The 21,507-nt window shown below is 38.4% G+C and overlaps 1 protein-coding gene across 1 annotated transcript in view; it reads left to right on the plus strand.

The window, feature by feature from the left end:
• The first annotated feature begins 2,671 nt into the window (after positions 1–2,671).
• slc1a7b (solute carrier family 1 member 7b) overlaps positions 2,672–21,507 on the plus strand; it is a 55,443-nt gene continuing 36,607 nt past the window's right edge. The window contains exon 1 of the mRNA XM_084920833.1: positions 2,672–3,093. Within this exon, the coding sequence (XP_084776959.1) occupies positions 2,953–3,093 (141 nt within the window). The 5' untranslated portion in view covers positions 2,672–2,952. The remainder of the gene's footprint in view (positions 3,094–21,507) is intronic.

The following is a 21,507-nucleotide window of genomic DNA, read 5'->3' on the forward strand; positions in this document are numbered from 1 at the left end:
ATCACCTTCAGTGAAAGCAGACAGGGCCAAAGTCACAATAATGTGACTTTTTCAATCAAGTTATCCCTTCAGAGAGGGTTGTATTAAATAGAAATAATCAAAAAATATACCCCGATTTTCAAAATAGGATAGAAGTGCTCCATGTACTTGCATGAGAAGAGTGAAGATGACAGCCAAGTCGGAAAACTTGAGGAGATAATAGCTGAACATGACCTCTGTATGAACTTTAATTATATGCCTCATTTAACTGATTCTCAAAATTCATTCTGTGCTTCACCAGAAGTTGCCTGGCATGGTTCAAGAGATAAAAAAAAAAAAAAGAGGTTAGAAATTAATTTCACTTGAATTGTAATTTAATGAGGGGTATATAGTATATATTCAGAATTTATTATATATGAAAGAATGAGATGTGGATTTTAAACAAAATATTTTCTCTTTGTTCTTAATCACATCAAAGTTATTTTTTCTAAGAGAAGGTTAAGCAGCAAATCGCAGCTGTTATCCTGAGGATTAGACTATCACACCTGATCCTGCTCCCAAGGTCATCTTCTTCTTTGTTTCATTTCCTTTTTGCTTTCCTTTTACTTTTGTTTTGACTCACTCACCTCTCTTGGTTTTGGTAAAGTCTTCACTTCCTGTCCTTGTGTGTTTCACTTCACTGTGATTGCCTGCCTTGCTTTAGGTATATCTCTTCTTGGTACAACACCTTCTTTAGTGTGCACACTTTGTCTAGGTTAACATCTCTCTTCAATTTCTACACTTGCTTGCATCTTTTCTTTACTTCTTGTTTCCTTCCAACAGGCAGGTAATGAAGAAATGTGTCTTTTTATTTCCTTAAATATCCAAACACATATATAATATATAATATGTCAAACACAAGAAATGGTAGAAAAACAAATTAAGTATACCCTCTTTAGAGCTTAAGGTTTTACTTATCAGGACAATAAAAAAAAATAAAATTAGGTAAATATAACCTCAGATAAGCTACAAAACATGACTTATCACATGATATAATTATTTATTTAACAAAAACTAAGCTAAAAGCAGTGCGTGAAAAACTAATTACACCCCTTCTGCTCTCAGGAATTAAGTAACTAGCGACAAGAGCTGATAATCAAATGCACTTGATTAAATGCTCATCGGCATCTAAAGTGTGAAACCTCTATAAAAGCAGATGTTTTGGCAGTTTTCTGAGCTCCAGCATTCAGGTGTGCGTTAAAACAATGCCAAGGAGAAAAGAGATCAGTAGTGATTTTAAGAAGCAAGTGGTGCAGCCCATCAGTCTGTGAAGGCCTATAAGATCATTTCCAAACAATTTAGAACCACGATTCTCCAGTGAGAATGATTATTAATAAGTGGAAAACATTCAAGACAGATATGTCTCAACTCTACAGGCCTCATTTAGCACCTTAAAAGTAACATACAGTTAAGAGGAAACTGAATACGTATGATGTGGTATGTTTGGAAAGGTTGCCAGGAGAAAGCCTATTCTCTCTAAAAAAGAACGTGGCAGCATGGCTTAGAGTGGCAAAGCTGTATCTGAAGAAACCAGAAGACATCTGGAACAAAGTCATCAGGACAGATGAGATTGGGTGGCTGTGGCTGAGGTGGTAGAGCAGATCAGCTACTGATCGGAAGGTCGGTGGTTCGATCCTTGGCTTCCCCAGTCTGCATGTCAAGTATCCTTGGGCAAGATACTAACCCCAAATTGCCCTCCGATGCGTTCATCGGAGTGTGAATGCAGGTTAGTTTGCACTTGTGTATAGAAGTGCTTGTACGAGTTGGTGTGAATGAGGCATGTTGTATAGAGCGCTTTGAGTACTCTGGGAGAGTAGAAAAGCACTATATAGGAATCAGCCCATTTACCATATGTCATACCAGCTGCCAAGTAGGGTTGTTGGAGGGCTGATGATTTGGGCACTTTGCAGTCGTTGAGTTGAACCATAAACTCCACTGTTTACAAAAGTATTCTAGAGTTGAATATGAGGCCATCTGTCGGTCTGCTAAAACTAGGCCAAAGCTGGGTCATGAAACAGGACAATAATCCAAAGCACAGCAGAACAGAATGACTGAAGAATCAAGATGTTACAATGGACCAGTCAGACGTCCAGACCTAAACCTGACTGAGATACTTAAGACCTTAAGAGAGTGGTATATAAATGGATGCCCACAAACCTCAGGGAACTGAAATAACATTGTTAGATGATATGATATGAGAGATTAGTGTAGTTCATTTACTGACACAAATGGCACAAATGCCCAAATAGTGAAAATTGTTAATTAAAACATCTTCATTGAATTTGTTTAAGGTTGAGGAAGATCTTATTTGGGTAGAGTAAAATGGTGACAAGATTTGGAAATAAATTGTCCGAAATCCTGTATGAGCATTGTTCTTGGTGATACTGGGTTGCGAACCCCAGTATCATCATGAATTCTGCTTTGCTGATTTATCCAACATAAAGTTTTCAAAAAGCAGTTCAATGACCACTGTGTGTGAGACATATTCCCCTGTTTTCTCAGAGGGTCCGTAAGGTTACTCTGCTAACCTTTGTCAAATTGTTCATGGACTTTTAATCCAGCTTCAGACCTATTTAATACAGTTGCACTATAACAGGATTGGGAATCTTTAACCCCCTGTGACATGGTTGCCAGCTGTTCCCACCCACTCACAGTGGGTCAGCCCACACAGGGATGCTGATGGGTGGGGCAGGATGGGAGGACATGCCTGGAAAGTGAGAGGATCCTCTTAGCTTAGTGCAGATCGCTGCAGCGTAAAGACAAGAGGAATGCTGAGCCCAAAGGTGCTTTAAAACGTCGCAGAGGAGTGGATATTTTGCATAGTTTTTTCTTAATTCATTTTATATTTTTCCTTCATTCTCACACCTGGATTTTAAAGCTTTGGTCGGGCCATATTTATGGATTGCTGAGAGGACAGACGACAGGTGACTCACAATGGCCATGGCTTTGGATGCAGTGTGGGTGAGGGTGAAGAATGTTTGCAAGCAGAATGGGCTCCTCATCATGTCAGTGATGGCTGTGGTCATTGGATGTCTTTTGGGTTTCTTCCTGAGGACACGGCGTCTCACGGAGCAGGTCAGTGTGTCTCCTCCCCTTGACCCAGTGTGACGTCATGCAGAGAGAATCCTGTATTTATACTCAGTACAAACACATAAGGTTGCTGTTTTCATCAAATTAAGAAAATGATGCTTATATTAGCCATGTAAAACCTTATTATTCATACCCAGTTTTATTGTAGTTCAGCCTTTAACCCTAAACTGCATAATAGTTAAGTGATAAAGTGCTTACCCTTGTACTGTTTAATAAAGGCTGTCATCAAAAACTAAAAATCATCTAAATTTTCAGAAAACAGACCTTAACCTACTGCATTCATAACAATATCAAATAATAACGATTTGAAAGCGATCACAATAATTCCCACAGGAGAATGAAAAACCATCTGGTTGTATTTGATAAAATTTTACTACACTCTCTGCAATAATGAGGATTATAATGCATTGCAGGAAGTAGTTGTGTGTATTGCTAGAATGGTAAGGAAACAGGCAGTAACAAAGCGAGTAAGACTGGCTAGCCAGGAGTTTAGTGTATAGCGAGATAATAACCTGAAACACTGGATGGAAAGACCAGCAGTCTCCATATTTAAATTCCTAAGTTTATTGGGGAAGAGCTTGAAAAACATTGTGAAAGCAAATCAGTCAGAGGCTTCAGCAAAAGTGTTATCGTAAAATTTTCAAAAGAAATGATGCGTTTGTTTTTCTGCTAAATGAGTGAAAAGTTATATTAGCACACTCTTAATGGTACTCCTGCTTTAATGTGTCTTTGCACTGATTTTACATTTGCTTCTGTCTGGATAGAGTGTAACTGTTTTGGGTAGAGATGTCTCCTAAACACATGCAGGAGCAATAAAGTTCCTTTTTGAAAAGAGCACAGCAAGAAGAATGCACTCACCAAATGGATGTGTGATTGTTCCTGTTCAAAGTGGCTGTGCAAGTTGTGGGTCTTAGCTTTCCTAAGAACTGTTCATTCATACAACACGAGTGACTAAAGTAGTTTTTTCCACCATAAATTAAAGGTAAAAACATGCATGAAACTGAATAAAAACAAGAAAGAAAAGCACTGTGTACTCATCTAGCTACCTTCCTAAGCAGTACTTTGAGATTTAGACCATTAGTGTTGAAATCTTTTGGATGAATGGATGAATGAATAAAAATTTAATTCTACTGAGCTGTGATTGATAAATTTGGGTGGAAACGCCTTGGGAATGCATTCATGTCTCTGGAGTGTGTGTGTGTGTGTGTGTGGGGGGGGGCAGAAGCTGCATCTACACTGGAAGTGATCCACTCCTTGCGCACTGCTTTGAAGCTGAAAGTTACCTAATTAGTAGGCAATTGTCTATTCTATATTCAGCATACATGTTAGTCACTAGTACATGGTGCTGTTATTGGTAGTCATTTCAAGGTCTCACCTGAAAGTCGAGAAATGTTTATCTTGGATGGCAGCAGTTATTTAACCTGCAGGTTCAATCGCCCAACATCATTCAGTTTCTGGTATCTGAGAATATTATTACTGAGAATTGCTTCCAGTGTGGGCGCAGCTTTAATTTGTGTTACAGAACCTTGTTTTTTACTCACTCATTGCCCCTCAGATTTGTCCTGTGAACTATCAGTTCTAGCTTCATCCAGCTATATACGCCTTATACGTGAATATCATCTTTTCATTTCTACCCTGTACTGCAGCTGACTCAGAGAGGAGAGACACACAAAACACAAAACGATGCACTTAGCTCTGAATCACTTCTACCGAAGGGGAAACTTTTAGCTGCCACTATAATAAAAGGAATAAGTATAGCAAGCAAAAGCTGTTTAGTTGTTCATATGTCAAACAGGGCTGGACTGGGACAAAAAATCGGCCCGAGCATTTTGACTAGAGACCGGCCCACCAAAAATGTGACGTCATTCAGGGGTAAAACCGCAAAGGATTCTGGGAACTTGTGGCAAGCGGTACAAGCGCATGCACAGTGTTGCCAACTTAGCGACTTTGTCGCTATATTTAGCGATTTTTCAGACCCCTCAGCGACTTTTTTTCTAAAAAAAGTCGCTAAAAAAAGACATGAAAGCGCGTATCGCTTTTACTCTCGACAAGCAGCAGGTGCTGTGACGCAGTCAGTTCTTCTTTTACTCTTATGCTGTTTTGTGGATCACAAGGTTTAAAACTACTTATAAACACACACACAAAGTAACTCCACCAGAGTGCCTATTTCGGGTCACTTTTGCCGGTCCAAGCCCGGGTAAAGGAGCAGGGTTGGAATTGTGACATTAAAAAAAACAATAATTGCTAAAAGAAATTTAATTTGTAGTTTTAAATAAACTCTAAATGCATTTAGGACGTTTTTTTACTCACTTTATGTCTCTTCCACGATGTTATTTCTCTCTCCAACAACATAGGTTACAATTAGATTAGCATGACCAATTGTGCAAATTAGGCGATGACGTCATTTAGCGACTTCTAGCGACTTTTAGGACAACCAATAGCGATTTTCCTTACTGAGGAGTTGGCAACACTGCGCATGCAGGCTTTCAATTGAACTCAGTTACACAGCGATAAAAAGAAACACAAAAAATGGCAAGAAGCTGTTGTATTATTAACTGCAATAGCCGGTGTTGTGCCAAAAAGTGATTGTCTGCCAAAAACTGATTTCCGGTATTTGCCAAAAACTGATTGCTCGTATTTAAATTGCTATAAGTAACTTGTTGGGCTATAATATGTGAAACATATGTCAAATGCATCCCTCATGGATGACATAAAGTCACCTCTCCATCTCCATCTCTCTCTGCTGCTCTTCTGTCTCCTCTGTCACAGACTTCTCCACTTTTGATGATAAATCAGCCTGGTGCAACATGTAAGGATTGGCACAATTTGTTAAGATTTTGAGGAGTTTAAGAAACTAACCTTAAGCATAAAATAAAATTTACTATCAGTAACTTCATAGCACCCGCCCAGCAGTATATAAACTCCGTCATGCTAGCTAGTACGCAGTACCAGTTATTCTAAGCGACTGTAAAAAGTCAGCACAACGAAAACAAACTACAACTAAACTTGGTTTATATCTGACACAGATAGACTGCAGGTCATAACTTCTTACCTGAAGTTCAGTTCCTCTGCCACTATGACCGGCGGCCGCCTCGGGTCTCTCCTCCTCTTGCCTCCCCTTTCCCTTATCCACCTGCTGGCCTCCACCACTTGCTGATGTTGCTAAATCTGTGGAAGCTACGCCATAGCTACCGCCAAACAATTCAGTTATTTTTACACATTTGGCAGCGTCTGCCTGAAGGGCTTGTTTCTTTTTGGCCCTAATTTTTTCTGCACCTCCTTTCCTTTTTTTGTTCTCCATTTTCTTTAGTTCGTCTATAAGATTGCTAAACAAGGGGGAGGGTGCATCCGACCTCCTCGGCTGTAATTGGTCCAGCCCAGAGTCGATCATGACCAATTGGCCAATCCAACACCTTTCATTATTTATACCCTTCCAAAAAAAAAAAAAAAATAATAATAATAATCGATCGGCCCATAAAAACAAAAAATCGCCAGCAGCCCGGTATGCCCGATGGCCAGTCCAGCTATGATGTCAAACCATAGTCATGTGCATTAAAATTTGCTGATTGCCAGTGACTCCCAAAAGCAAATATGAGCCCTCTGAATTTAACATTTAACAAGTAGCCATAAATGGATAAGAAGCTGCAGTCCAAATATTAGGTAGCAGAAGCTAACTCATAACAAAGGGCCAGCTAGATGCCTACAAATAAAATACCAGAAATTCACTAACTGAAGTGCAGCCCTCCTGGTCTGTTGGCACAGTTAACTGCACAGCAGATCATATTATTTTGTCAGATATTTTATTCCTTTCAAGGCTCCAAAGCGCTCCAAAATGAACAAGGTCGAGAGACTTAGTTCAGTGGCTCATATTGCCTGAGGTAAAGCATAGCAGACAGAAAGTGATTGGCCTGCAGTCTCCCGTGTCAGCATCCACCTGCTACTCAAAGTACCATACATATGTATGACGTATAGCTTAAAGCCATATCAAAATTTAACCTGGTTATATTAATATTCATCTTTGCTCTCAGGAGCTCAGTGCATTCCAGCACGGTACTCTGATAGGATGCTACCTGTGCAACTTGTGCTCACTACAGACTGCTGACTATTCTATAGTCATCTGTTAGTGTTGAAGCGATTGGGAGCGATCGCAACTCAGCCAAGAAGTGGCAGGCCACGTAAAATCACAGGGCGACCTTCAAACTTCACGTGACCTTCCGATCAGCTCGAGAAGAGTGCGTAGAGAGCTTCATGGAGTGGGCCGAGCAGTTGCATCTAAACCAAACGTCAGTTGCAGTGGCGCGCTCTCAGAGATGTGCTCTCTGAAATGACGAATCACACTTTTCTGTCTGGCAATCCAATGGATTAGTCTGGATTTGGCAGTTGCCAGGAGAATGGTATTTGTCTGACTGCATTGTGCCAAGTCTAAAGTTTGATGGTGGAGGCATTACAGCATTGGCTTGTTTTTCATGAGCTGCGCCCAGTCACCTTAGTTCCAGTAAAAGAAACTCTTAATGCTTCAGCATAACAAGACATTTTTGGCAATTTCATGCTCCCAACTTTGTGGGACCAGTTTGGGGATGGACCCTTCCTGTTCCAACATGACTGCAGACCAGTGCACAAAATACTGTGCATAAAGACATGGATGATCATCCAACATCGGTGTCTGACCTCACAAATGTCATTCTGGAAGAATGGATAAAAATTTCAACACGCTCCTAAACCTGGTGGAAATCCTTTCCCAGAAGAGTTGAAGCTGTTATAGCTGCATAGGGTGAGCTGACATCATATTAAACCCCATGGATTAAGAATGTGATGTCACTCAAGTTCATATGCATGTGAAGGCAGACAAGCAAATACTTGGCAAAGGCAATACAGTGTTTCTCGCTTACTCTAAATGTCTAAATAACACCACATACTACATAAACACTGGCCATTTGAATCCCTTTACAGTTGTTTTTCTGGTGATGCTGCGCTTTTACAATATAAGACAATTTAAACCAAAAGAGAAAACAATGACTCTAGTTGCTATATTTATTATATCCCTCGTGCAGAGGAAGTATTTGTGTTCCTGTGTGTGTGTATTCATGTTTGTTGTCATTAATTTATTAAAGCATGTACAGGAAACCTAAGCATTCATTTACAGTAAAGTTGCTTCAGTCAACAAGCAGCTTTAATGGGATCCGTAAACAAAATGCAGCCTTTTTCTTTCCCATCACCCTTCTGTCTAAAGCTCTGTCAAATTCTCAAATAGACCTAAAAATAGCTTGTGGCTCCTTTACTCTCACAATAGGGGATTACAATCCAATCAAATAAATGCTTTCTCTAATTGTACATCAAATAAAAGTGCCTGTCAGTGGGGCTCATCGCAACCTACACAGAAGACATTTATGTTTCAAGGCAGATTATCTGTTTCTGCTCTGAACCCCCAAACACAGATCCTCTCTGTGTTTGGGGGTTCGGGGCATGAACAGGAAGTACAGCTAATCTTTTTAAGTGTGTTTTCGTGTTTGTCTGTGTGTATGTGTGTGTGAGATAAGACTTAGCTTGTTTCGGGGAGCAGGGGGATTGGACTGCGCAGCAGAAAAATGAAAAAAGAAGAAAAAAGAAAAACAAAGATAATATTCAAAGGAATTAAAATCTGAAGAGAAGAGACATCCTAACATTTTTTAGCACAGAAACATATGAAGTACAAGTGTAGGACTGGGTACTGGGTACTAGATTATAGTATAATGGAAGTCTGTAGAAGCAGCCCATTAGTAGCAAATTTCACAGACTGACAAAGAATGTAAAAATAACTCAAGATTATTTCTGTGATGAGATCGCAACAGACAGATGCACAAACACCTGGTGAAGCTGGTGATTGTCATCGGGAAAATATTTTTGCCACAGTGACACTCACACTGGAAATATTTCTCAGAGATTTTGATCCATATTGACATGAAAGCAGAGTTGCTGCAGATTGTATATCAACGCCATGATGTGAATCCCTTGTTTCACCACATCCCAAAGATGCTCTGGTGACTGCAGAGGCCATTTGAATACAGTGCAGTCATTGCCATGTTCAAGATTCCAGTTTGAGGTGACTGGAGGTTTGTGATATGGTTCATTATTCTGCTGAAAGCAGCTATGGTCAGAAAGGGCTGGACATGGTCAGCAACAAGGCTCAGTGCACTATTTGTACTAAAGGGCCCAAAATGTGCCAATAAAATACCCCACACAACATTACATCATAACCAGCCTGAACCACTGATACGAGGCAGGTTGGATTGAGGCTGTCATGTTGTTTATGCCAAAGTGTGACAATCTTACAATCCAAACATTGCTGCAGAAAATGAGAATCATTAAACCAGGTGACATTTTCTCTAACTTCCTACTACAAAATTTTGTTGAGCCTGTGTGAATTGTGGTCTCAGTTTCCTGTTCTTGTCTGACACCTGGTGTGGTCTTCAGCTGCTGCAGATGCATAGATAGATAGACTTTGTCATTCAGACTTCATTCATACACCTTCAGTGCACATCAAAACTACTCAAACTTCTCAAAAATACCGAGACTAGGCCGTCTGCCAGTAACAACCACACCGTATTCTAAGTCACTTAAATTATCTTATGCTCTAATGCTTTGTCTGAAGTTCATCAGGTCATCTTGGCCATGCCTGCATTCCTAAATGCACTGAGTCACTGTGATCTGATTGGCTGATTAAATATTTGCATTAATGAGCATTTGAAGAGGTGTACCTAACAAAGTGGCTCTTGTATATTTTTGACTGAAGCACTGATTAGACCTACACTTTTTTTTTCAGAGTGACTGAAAGCCCCAAGGTGAAGCAGCTAAACTCGAATAGTCTGTTTTCCATACTTTTCAAATTAATTCAGCTCAGTTTTATTTCTATAGCACGATGTTATAAAAGCAGCTGCCTCAAAGCCTTTTATATTGCAGAGGAAAGACAACATTAGAGAAAACCCCTGTTTCATACTGAAAGAGGAAAACTATTTCTGCATATTTGATGTGAGAATGAATTAGTAAAGACCACAAAGTCAGATTCGGGTTTGCTTTTCTCTGGGTTTTTTGCACTTTTGTCTTTCCTCTTTGCTTCATAAACAGCAAAGAGGCAGATTAGAAATTTGAAGGAATGGCAGCACAAGTCACTAGCTGGAATCAAACTGCAGCTGTGGTGCTGCAAGGCACAAGGTATTTTCTCATCTCAAGGTGTCAAGGTATTGCCATTTTGTTCAATGAATCTGGTTGCAGTCAAAGTGTTGTATGTGTATTTTAAAATGACCTTAATGCAAACAGAAGAAGAATATTTAGCAAATAAAAAGTATGACCAGTGTAGTTGTGATCTTGCTGTCACTCATTTGGTTGCTTCAAAGATTGTAGCAAAGTCTGAAACTGGTCACGGTCACATGCCATCTTCAAAGTAACTTTGTAACAAGTGATAAAGTGGCAATGAGACAGAGTCAGCCTGCTGTCTATTTGTGTTTGAATGGAGTTAGGCTGGCAATTACATGCACTCTTTTGTCTGATTAAGTGTGATAAATCTGTTGCAAGTCTACTGCAAATCTGTTACCCTCTACATACAGAACAAAAAAAACCCTCACAATAAAGAACATCACATTAACTGCTTACATTCAGAGCAACCTGTTAAATCGCCTATTGCAAAGAGGCACATTGAAGATGAGTTGTGTTCTGTAGGAAAGACTAATTCTGATTGGTTGCAATATGTTGGTTATCTTTCTGCAAGTGCAACAAATTAAATTATAAATTGTAACTATTTGCAAGCCTTCAAGCCGCCTCCCACTAGGCAACCTGTGCAATCACTTTGCAATTGAAAGTTCTGGTCCAGAGGGTGAGGGTAAACAAAGGGAAGAGTGAAGTGTAAATAAGACAAACAGACAGAATGAGAGAGAAACAGGACTAAACAAAGAGCAGAACTAATAGGAGCAGGTGAAACTGATGACAGCAATAAGATAGCAGTTTTTGAAATAAAACTGGGAAAAACTGAAGGATAAACAAGCAGGAAAGCAGACAGGGAAGCACTGAAGGGAAACTGAGGTATTAGAAATACACGGAGTCCATTATGGTACAAGCAACAAGACATAATATGTCCTTTGGTGCCAGAGATAACAGTTCTATTAAATAAGAAATAATGTCCAGCAGGTCTGACATGATGACATAAGCTGTGGAAATAATATCATTTCTTGGTAGAAAGCTTTACAAATGCTGGAACCTATATTTTCAGTTATCCCACCAATAATGCCTGTTTTTGAAGCTTCCAGCACCTACAGCTTTCAAACTCACAGCTCAAATTTTGTAAAGTAAACTTTCCAATCATACACACAGACAGACAGACAGACAGACAGACAGACAGACAGACATATATATATCTATATATATGCAACATAGCTGTATTACAAAACATAAACAACATGTTTGGTATATATAACTATAACTAACTTTTCTCAGTGATGCTGTTTATTGTACTCTAATGCTTCATTGTGTCACACTTGGTTAGTGAAAGTTGTCAAATTGTACTGCCCAGTTCACTGCACACGCACACACACATGCAGGCATACGCACATTGACCCTTAATGCCTGAGTGCAAGATGAGCAGAGCTGCAACAGACCTTCTCTGCTGGTCGTATGCAAGTGCTAATCCTGCTCTTACACAGCAAACTAAGCTCTCTCTGCTTAACAGAAAAGCGCTTTAGCTATCATAATGCATCCACTTTGCCCTGTAGACCCTCAGTCCACTGTCTGTACACCTCCCCCCTGACACCATCCCTACATTCATCAACTCTGTGCAAAACATGACTTTCATAAGTTGATGGATAGTGTACTGGCATTTTTAGCTTCTTAGCATGCTGGATGTCTCTTGTTCACCACACCTTTGCAGCATTTTCTTTTTTGTGACAACTTAGACAGTTTTTGCTTTTAAAATAATAAGAGACTAACTTTGCACAGCCTGGAAGTATAAATAAGACTGGAACAACATTTACAAGAATCAATCAATCAAGCAACTGCCAATCTTGTTGCTAAACCAAAATTTAAAAAGAAAAAAAAGTTCGATCTGAAGTAAAAGAAAAAAAAACTTCAGTAACTATGACATTATTACATATCAATGGGTCACAGTACACACATCTGCAAACATTTTTATTCATGTCAACACCTTTTATGTTTTGTGACAAAATATGAGAAAAAACTCATATATACAGTAACGGACATTTTGCCATGATCGTGCACAAACACAGACACACAGACACACACACGGTTACACACACGGTTACACACACAGCCTTACAAGGTGAAAATTAAACTAACAATGCAATTGTGTTTAGTAACAATACAGTTATTCTGAATGGAAAATCCTTGACCTTCATTAATATTTCAAGGAAGCTTGAATTATTTATGAAAATGTGTCTTTCCAAAAACAATTCTCTAGTTTTGCTCTCTGCTCAGTGTTTTGGGTGTTAGGTGCATCCTCTCTCAGAGTTACAGTTTTTTTATTGTTTTGTTTTGTTTTTTTAATGAAAAACTGTTGGTATGAGTTGTGGGTAGAGACCAAAAGAATAAGATCGCAGATACAAAAAGCGTACAAAGCATTATGGGGTCAGGAACTTGGTTATTCAGGAGGGCTTAGAGTGGGGCCATTGCTTCTGATCGAAGAGAGCCAGTGGAGTTAATTCAGGCATCTGATGAGTGTGCCTCCTGGACGCCTCTTAGTTGAGGCTAAGCTCAGACACAGGATGCTGGAGAAATTGCATCTCTCCACTGGTTTGGGAATCCCTCAGTCTCTCCTCAGAAGTGCTGGAAGAGGTAAGCATGGAGAGGGAGGTTTTGGCTAAGACCACTGCCTACATCCAGATGAGCATTTGAAAATGGATGAATGGACTTCTGCAGCCAGTTAGACTGTTTACTGAACATAACTCACAATGCAGGAATGTCAGAAACAAAAAAAGAAAAAGGAAGATTTTTCCTTTTTGGTCCTTGAAGTCAATAAAACTGCAGCAATTTGTGTCACATAGAGTGACGTCAGCAACTTTCCACAGCAGTTGGTCTGCCAGCTAGAAGCTAATGCTGCTTCATACAACTCAAATAAGGGAATTAAATATATATAGTTAACTACTGCTAATCAATTGCTACACACTGTCTGCATGTACTGTATGAACTCCCAGTTTACCTATGAAAAAATATAGAAGTAAAGAATAAATCATTGAGTTTTCCATTCCAAAGGTGACATCACAGTGACTTTCCTGTGGTAACGGTTTTCTTCTGTTTGTTTGTTTTTTTCTTTTTGTTACTCATCTTTTTATTTATGACACATCCGTAGTCCATATAATTATTGCCTCAAAGTTGGACTAATTAAAAAATTTATTATAAGAATGTCCCTTTAGTTCTTTAAAAAACCTCCAGCTGATCCAAAGTGTTGCAGAGGGAAGGTTAACATGAAGTACAAAGAGAGATGGAATGTTTAAGAAATCAGATTTTTTTAGTGCTCATCTTAAGGTATTTTTAAAGCCTCTTTACAGAAACACCCCACTGTGTAGCACTTCTCACCTCAGTTCCGCACACCAAACAGAAACTGTTTAATCTCATCCAAAAAGTGCAGGGACCACATTTTTGTGTGCAATCAATGCGGTAAGATACTTTACTGAAAATGACTAGGTTGGTTTAACAAAATGATAAGCAATGACACCATATCAAGATCAAAACAATAAAGAGCAAGCCCACAGTTGCAAATCAGCAGCAGGAGAGTCTATGACCAGTGAATAGTATGAATAGCATAGTGAAGTTTTAGCATTTAGAGGTTGGGACACAGCATGATGGATGACTCAGACAGCACAGCAGTGTGGATTTTGCAACATACCTCAGATGCTAAAAGCAGCGATAAAGTGAAGAACAACAACAAAAACAAAGTGAACAACATATTGATATTTATCTTTATAAATTCATAAATGCTGTGATATGGGATTCAGCTGCACTTCCATGCTAGACTCAGATAGCTTGACTCCTGTCCTCTTTCAGCAATAACCCCCCTCAGTGAACTCCCTCTGTTAACCCTGGAAAACAATATTACATTTCCATTCCAGTGCCATTCATTTCTCTTTTTACTAGTTGTATTTTGGATAGTTTAAAATATTTTCAGACCTTTATTCCTCCAAATATTTTTTAAATGAAACAAATTAATTCCTTTAACGAACAACTATGATGAATTTCAATCTGGCTAATGGTATTTATAGATCATTAAGACTGACTCTCGGAATTATTATTCTCTACTCAAGCTCTTATCTAATAATGTTTGCAAAGAGGCGCTTGATCTAAGTTTGAGTTTGACTTGTACCCCTGTTCCCCAAATTACTAAAGAAGTGCTGCTTTGCTCAAATGAGACATTAATATGGTGTGTGTTTAATTTGGTTGGTTAGATATCAAGTTGTGTTGCTTTTTGAATGCTTTTAATATAAACTTAACTTTGTATCTTTGGATCTGATCATGATTAGGGAATTAGGTGGTGATGAGTCTGGACCAAGGCTAACTCACAAACACAATCATATTGCTAGGGGATCTAGGGGCTCAGATCACTGCAGCGCAGTACTGGAGCCTGTGTATTCCTGTCAGTTTGCCTCCCTGTATAAATAATTCCTGTAAAATGCTGTCCTTGTATCATCCCACCAATTTCTAGTGGGATTAGCTCAGGACACCGACTGTTTTTAAAGCCACCGCATCTGTTTGCTTGGGGTCACTGCCCTGTTTTCAGACTATCTGTGAAAATGTGCACCGCCACAGCTCTTCTAGATTTTTTTGTGAGTGACTAAATGTATAACATCCAACAATCAACACAAAAGGCCATGACTGCTATTGGCAAGGAGTCTTCACAACTGAACGCTTGCAACCTTTCATTTTATATGGATACCTTGTAAACCAAGAGCTGCATTTTTACACGTTTAAAGAAACAAATTATTGTTTAACTGTTTCTGGTCTCTACCAACTCCTAAAGAAAATATGTGGCTGAATGTTAGGCTGAGAGTAGTGAGAATGAATTAAAAGACTAAAGCTATACAAAAAAAAATGTAAAAAAAACAGAAAAACATAAAAGTAAAATAGTAAACTGAAGCTTTGCAGGGAAGAAAATTGTCTACGCTGTGATTACAGATATTGTGCCTGTAATAAAAATGTGTAATCACCTCACTGAAAAGGATTGCTGATTGAGGAAATCATGTTTGGCTGGTTTACGTTATTTATTTATTACAGAGATTGTTTGTCCACGTCAACAGTCTCTCTCACAAAAGGAGCTCCACAAGGTCCTGTACACACCCGATTTCAGATAAGTGGAAGATAATGAATGGATGGACAGACAGACAAGTCGATAGACTAATTTTTCGATTTTGAACAAATAAATACAAATACAATAAAAATAAGCCCATCTCCACACAGCAGTCTAAATAAGGCAGAGAACAGTAGCAGATTTTTCACATGTGACATTTCCAGCAAAATTTGTCAGCTATTGTCACACCCACAAATTGAATTTTATGCACTTTTTATAAGCCAACCCCTCTATTTGTACCTGAACTTAATTATTTGTTTAATGGCTACAATATACCATTCACATTAAACTTACCCGGCGGTTGTCATTTGGATAGATGGATGGACTTACGTAAACTTAAAGGGCCTTTAATTCATATTCATATGTGACTAGGTGTCATGTTATTAAAAATTAATATTTATTTGAATTCATTAATTATTATTTATTATTTAGAATAAACATATTTTATATTATATTATTATTAATTTTAGATTATATCAAATTATTATTTTTAGAAACAGGAGCAAACAACATAAGACTTCACAGGAACATAACAGAAGCTTTGACAAAGGGAAAAGAGGATTATTATACACAGAGGACTAAGTGGACACTGGAAACACTGGGTGAACAAAACAAAGGTGGAAGTACTGACAATCTAACAGACAGCACTTAAAAGCCAAAAGAAATCCAGATTATACACAGTAAACTCTGTGGTGCTCATGCATTAACCAATTAATTTAACACAAGATAAAACCACCCTCTATTGATGGGATGAGAAGAGAATAAAGAAAGCGTAAAAAACATATATACTTTTATATAAGGTCTTGTGTAGCACATATTCAATTGATCTTTATATTCTGGTGCATGAAGTGTAATTATATTTTAAATTGCATGATCCTGGTTCAGAGCTTTGAAACTGCACTGCGCCCGTAGAGACGACTTGGGGAGGAAAGAAGCTTTGTCAAGCAACTGATCCACTGCCAGTTTCATTTTGGAGATATGCGCTCTGGCTGCATGGGATGGAAACAGCACAGCTGATAGAGAACATCTGTCCACTGTTGCACTGGACAGGGGCCAGTGTTAAGCCTGGTGGACTCACAAACACACAAAACCCCACGGGATCTGCCGACAAACTGTCCCCCAAAACTTGCATATTAGATTTACCTCTCTGTGCTTAGCCATGACTCTCAACTCTTTTCCTGTTGAAATATTCCTTCCACCTACGCCAGTCTCTATTGTGTAATAGAAGTCTGTGAGAGGAATGAACAACAAGGTCTACTTTACACACCAATGATGTTGCTTTGGGAGTTTCTTAAAGTCAATCAGAAGGGATTTCTTTCCAAAAAACTGAGTAATAGTCAGTTGAACTCAACTTTCACCACATCATACAGTAGGTGTTGATTTTGTGATTTGTGAAAGATTAAAAAAAAATGCTTTTTTTGAAATATAAGTGTCTTTGATTAGACACTTAACTTTAAAACTACTCTTTCTATCTTTGAGATAAAAGGAAGGTTGGAGATGTATAGACGTATAATTAACTAAGACAGCTGGATCAAGTGATGGTTTAATTACGAAACCTTAAAGGTTTGTGATATGTAGCCCATTAATAGAGATAGATGGATCATATTTAAGATTAAACTATCTCTATTAATCATATTTAAACCTTAATTAATGGCAGTAGTTCTTTGAGCAGTCTTGTAGGATTGGGGTCTAATAGACACATTGAAGGTTTGGAGGAAGTGATTACTGAAGTTAACTCAAAGATTAATTGGAAAGACTCATCAGTGGTACTGTTATTGAAAGTATCGGCATGTAATGATGCCATCATGAGATGGTTATGAATCATTTTTTTCTCTATTGGTTAGATTTTTATTTGTGAAGAAACTTGTGAGCTCATTACTAGTTAAGGTTCAAGGAAAGTTTGGCTCAGCAGACCGATTCTGGCTACAGTGTTGAAAAGAAAACTGGGGTTGCTCTTATTTTCTTCACTAATGAAAAGTAAGATGTCCTAGCCTTTTAGGAGGGCTTTTATATAGAGCAATAAACTATTTTTCCAGGTTAAATGAAGATCTTCTAAATTAATGAGATGCCATTTCCTCTCTAACTTTTGGGTTATCTGCCATAAGGTGCACATTAGAGAGTTATACCAGGAAGTCAAGTACTTGTGATTTGAGGCTTTCTTTTTCAGAAGCGCCACAGTACCCAGAGTCATGCACAATGTCGATGTGACATCATTAACAAGATAATCGACCTCTGTGGGAGTAGCAGCTCTGCACTGTGTTGACACAATAAGTGGAGGAAAAATACGCTTAAACGTAATTACTGCGCTTTCAGAAAGACGTCTACAGTAATGAAATGTATTACCCACTATTGAGTAATCCATTATTGTAAATTTAAGTGTTATTAAGAAGTAATCAGACAAAAGAGGGTTTTCAGGGAACACTGTATAAATGTTTAGTTCCTATGTCACATGTCAGAGCAAGATCCAGGGTGTGATTAAAGTGGTAAGTAAGTAAGTAAGTAAAATTTATTTATATAGCGCTTTTCACTGATAAAAATCACAAAGTGCTTTACAACACAGGAAATGGGAATATAAAAACAATATAACAGTAAATAAAACAATGTAAAACAATAAAACTATAAAAACAGCATAAGAAGAAATTAATCAAATGCTTTTCTAAATAAAAATGTCTTCAGCTGTTTCTTAAAAGAATCAATGGAGTCCGTGCAGCGAAGAGACAGTGGGAGAGAATTCCACAACCGTGGTGCCACAGTCTGAAAGGCCCGATCACCACGAGTTTTAAAACGAGTGCGCGGTACCACCAGCAGTCTCTGATCTAATGACCTTAAAGCCCGAGAAGATGTATGTGGTTTCAGCAGGTCAGATAAATATTGAGGAGCCTGACCATGTAGGGCCCTAAAGGTTAGAACTAAAATTTTAAAATGAAACCTAAAATTTACAGGCAACCAGTGAAGGGAGGCCAAGACTGGAGTGATATGCGATCTTCTCTTGGTGCCTGTTAAGAGACGTGCTGCAGCATTCTGCACAGTCTGAAGACGATTTAAGGCTGATTTGTTAAAACAAGTAAAAAGGCCATTACAATAGTCTAAACGAGAAGAAATAAAAGCATGAATAATCATCTCAAGTTCAAGCTTTGATACCATTAGTCTGAGTTTAGAAATATTCCGTAAATGATAAAAACAGTTTCGGACCAGCTGCTTAGAATGCTGCTCGAGCGACATCGAGCTGTCAAATATGACACCGAGATTTCTAAGGCTTGATTTTACATAAGGGTCTAAGAAGCTGATATGCTGTCTAATTTCTGGGATCATATGGTCAGGAGCAATAATTAGAGTTTCTGTTTTATCAGAGTTTAGTTGGAGAAAATTGTCATATAACCATTTGTTGATTTCTGTCAGGCAATTACTTAAATTAAACAATTTATAAAACTCAGACATTTTGAAGGAACAGTATAGTTGGATGTCGTCAGCATAGAGATGATAGGAGATATATTTATAGCGCTTAATAATTTGGCCTAGGGGAAATACATAAAGTAAAAAGAGAATTGGACCCAGGACAGATCCCTGAGGTACCCCACACGGCAAAACTGTTGATTCTGATGTGACATGATTCATGCAAACAGTAAAAGATCTCTCAGACAGATATGATATAAACCATTTTAAAACAACACCAGTAATCCCAAACAAGTTCTCGAGTCTGTTTATCATGATACTGTGATCTACAGTGTCAAAAGCAGAGCTGAGATCCAACAGGACCAGCACTGTATTATTCTCCAGAGTCTGCTGCCATCAAGATATCACTAGATACTCTAAGTAAGGCCGTTTCAGTGGAATGCAATTTACGAAAACCAGACTGGAAAGTGTCCATAACAGCATTTTTATCCAGGAAATAGTTAAGTTGTTCTAGTACTACTTTTTCTAAAATTTTCGATATAAAAGGCAATTTGGATATTGGCCTATAACTGTTAGGAAGAGATGGATCCAGCTGGGGTTTCTTTAATATTGGCTCAACAATAGCTTGTTTAAAGAAGCTGGGGACTGAGCCAGTATGAAGAGAAGTATTTATCATTTCCACAATACAGGGGCCAATTGAATCAAACACACTAGTGAAAAATGAAGATGGAAGGACATCAAGGGGGCTTGAAGTCTGTTTTATATGACAAAGCAGGCCTCTGATGTCTTGTAATGTAACAGGAGTAAAAGAGGACCAAGTATCAGAGGAGAGCAAGTTAAAAGTTTGATATTGAGAAGATGATGGAGAGATATTAGACCTGATGGCAATGACCTTATTTCTGAAATAGTTCATAAACTCATTGCATTCGGATGTTGAGTGAACTGGTGCACAAGGAGCATCAGGAGAAACAATACTCTTAATTGTTTTAAACAAGAATTTAGGATCTTTCTTTTTTGAAGCTATGAGGTGTGAAAAATACTCTGTTCTGGCATTTTTCCACATGTCATTTAGCAAGAGGATAGATTCTTTAAGGTGTAACTTATAAACCTCAAGCTTGGAAGCCTTCCACAAACGTTCTAGCTTGCGACAGTATCTCCTGAAATTACGAATGTTTTCATTTAACCAAGGATGAGATTTCAAACGTAGGACAGTACTTTTTTTCAGAGGTGCCACTATGTCTAAAATAGAATTACACTGGTTATTAAAGGATGAGACAAGAGAGTCCAAATCATTGTAAGTCATTTCAGCGTCGAACATGGCAGAGAACCTTTTGCCGGCGTTCTGGTTTATGATTCGCCTTTCAATTGTTATTTTGGGAGCCAGGGGATCCAAATAAAACGACAAGTTAAAATATATGCAGCTATGGTCACTCACATGGACATTTTCCACACGAATGTCATTTATATTTAAACCCAAGGAGAAAACAAGGTCCAATGTGTGACCCTTTACATGTGTAGGGCCAGAAACATGCTGCATAAAATTAAAAGACTCTGTGATAGTCATGAAGTCAGCAGCCATATTACAGGATGCATCATCAATATGAAGGTTAAAATCTCCCAACATTACCACCTTCTCTAATTTAATAATGGATGATAGGAGGTCGTTAAATTCAGTTAAAAAGACTCCGGCAGGGCCAGGAGGTCGGTAGATTAAAATACAATAAAAGGTGCGCAAAGAGCCGACCTTGATCATCTGAACTTCAAATGAAGTAAAAGAATCCGAGTTCATCAGTCTGCATGTGAATCTGTCCTGGTGCACAACAGCGAGACCTCCGCCACGTCCCGAAAGACGTGGAGTTCCGATGACGGAGCAGCCAGTCGAACAAATTTCCTTCAGATGTATATAATCCATGTTTTGTTGCCACGTCTCAGTTAAACACAAGAAGTTGAGAGATTCCTTTATAAAAAGATCGTTTAAAATAAACGATTTGTTTGTGACTGAGCGAGTGTTGAGCAGGGCAAACCTGATTGAAGACGTTTGGTTGGTGCAGTCAACAGCTGACTGCAGTGGCACTCGAATTAAACACCTGTGCGCACCTCTACACCTGTTACGCCGGGCGGGGACTTCAGGGCTAGCAGAAGCTAATATCCATAGTGGTACATCACCTGGTGGGTGGGTTCTTTTACATTTTGAGCCAATTAAGTTTAATAATAGATTAAATGTTTCTTTTGATCTTTCTTGTTGCCATCACTGTGCAGCCCTTTAATGAGTTGGGCATTTTCTGGATTGGATGAATGAATGATATTAAATCTTATAAAAATACAAAACAAACATGATCTTATTGCTTTCCAGTGTATTTTTTTTATAAGTGCATTCATTGTAATCATTAAGAAACATGTCAGGAAAATCTCCTGTGATGGGTCCATTACAGTACAGGTTTAAAAAAAAAAAAAAACGAGCAAGATATATATATACATAGGTACTCTTGTATTCATCTAGAGAACACGCAGAAAGTAAATTTGGTAGAGTTGAGACATGGGGCAACAATGCAGAGCTGAAATGAAAGGCCTGCTTAAGTGAAAATAAAGGGAAAGCACAAGAGACAGAAGACTTACAAAATAAATCTGGAAGCAACAAAACACAGAAACAAAACTAATACATGACTGAACATGGAAAAACACAAGGG

Source organism: Perissodus microlepis, chromosome 23, assembly GCF_051167445.1.
Source record: "Perissodus microlepis isolate ML-2025 ecotype Zambia chromosome 23, ASM5116744v1, whole genome shotgun sequence".
NCBI lineage: Eukaryota > Metazoa > Chordata > Actinopteri > Cichliformes > Cichlidae > Perissodus > Perissodus microlepis.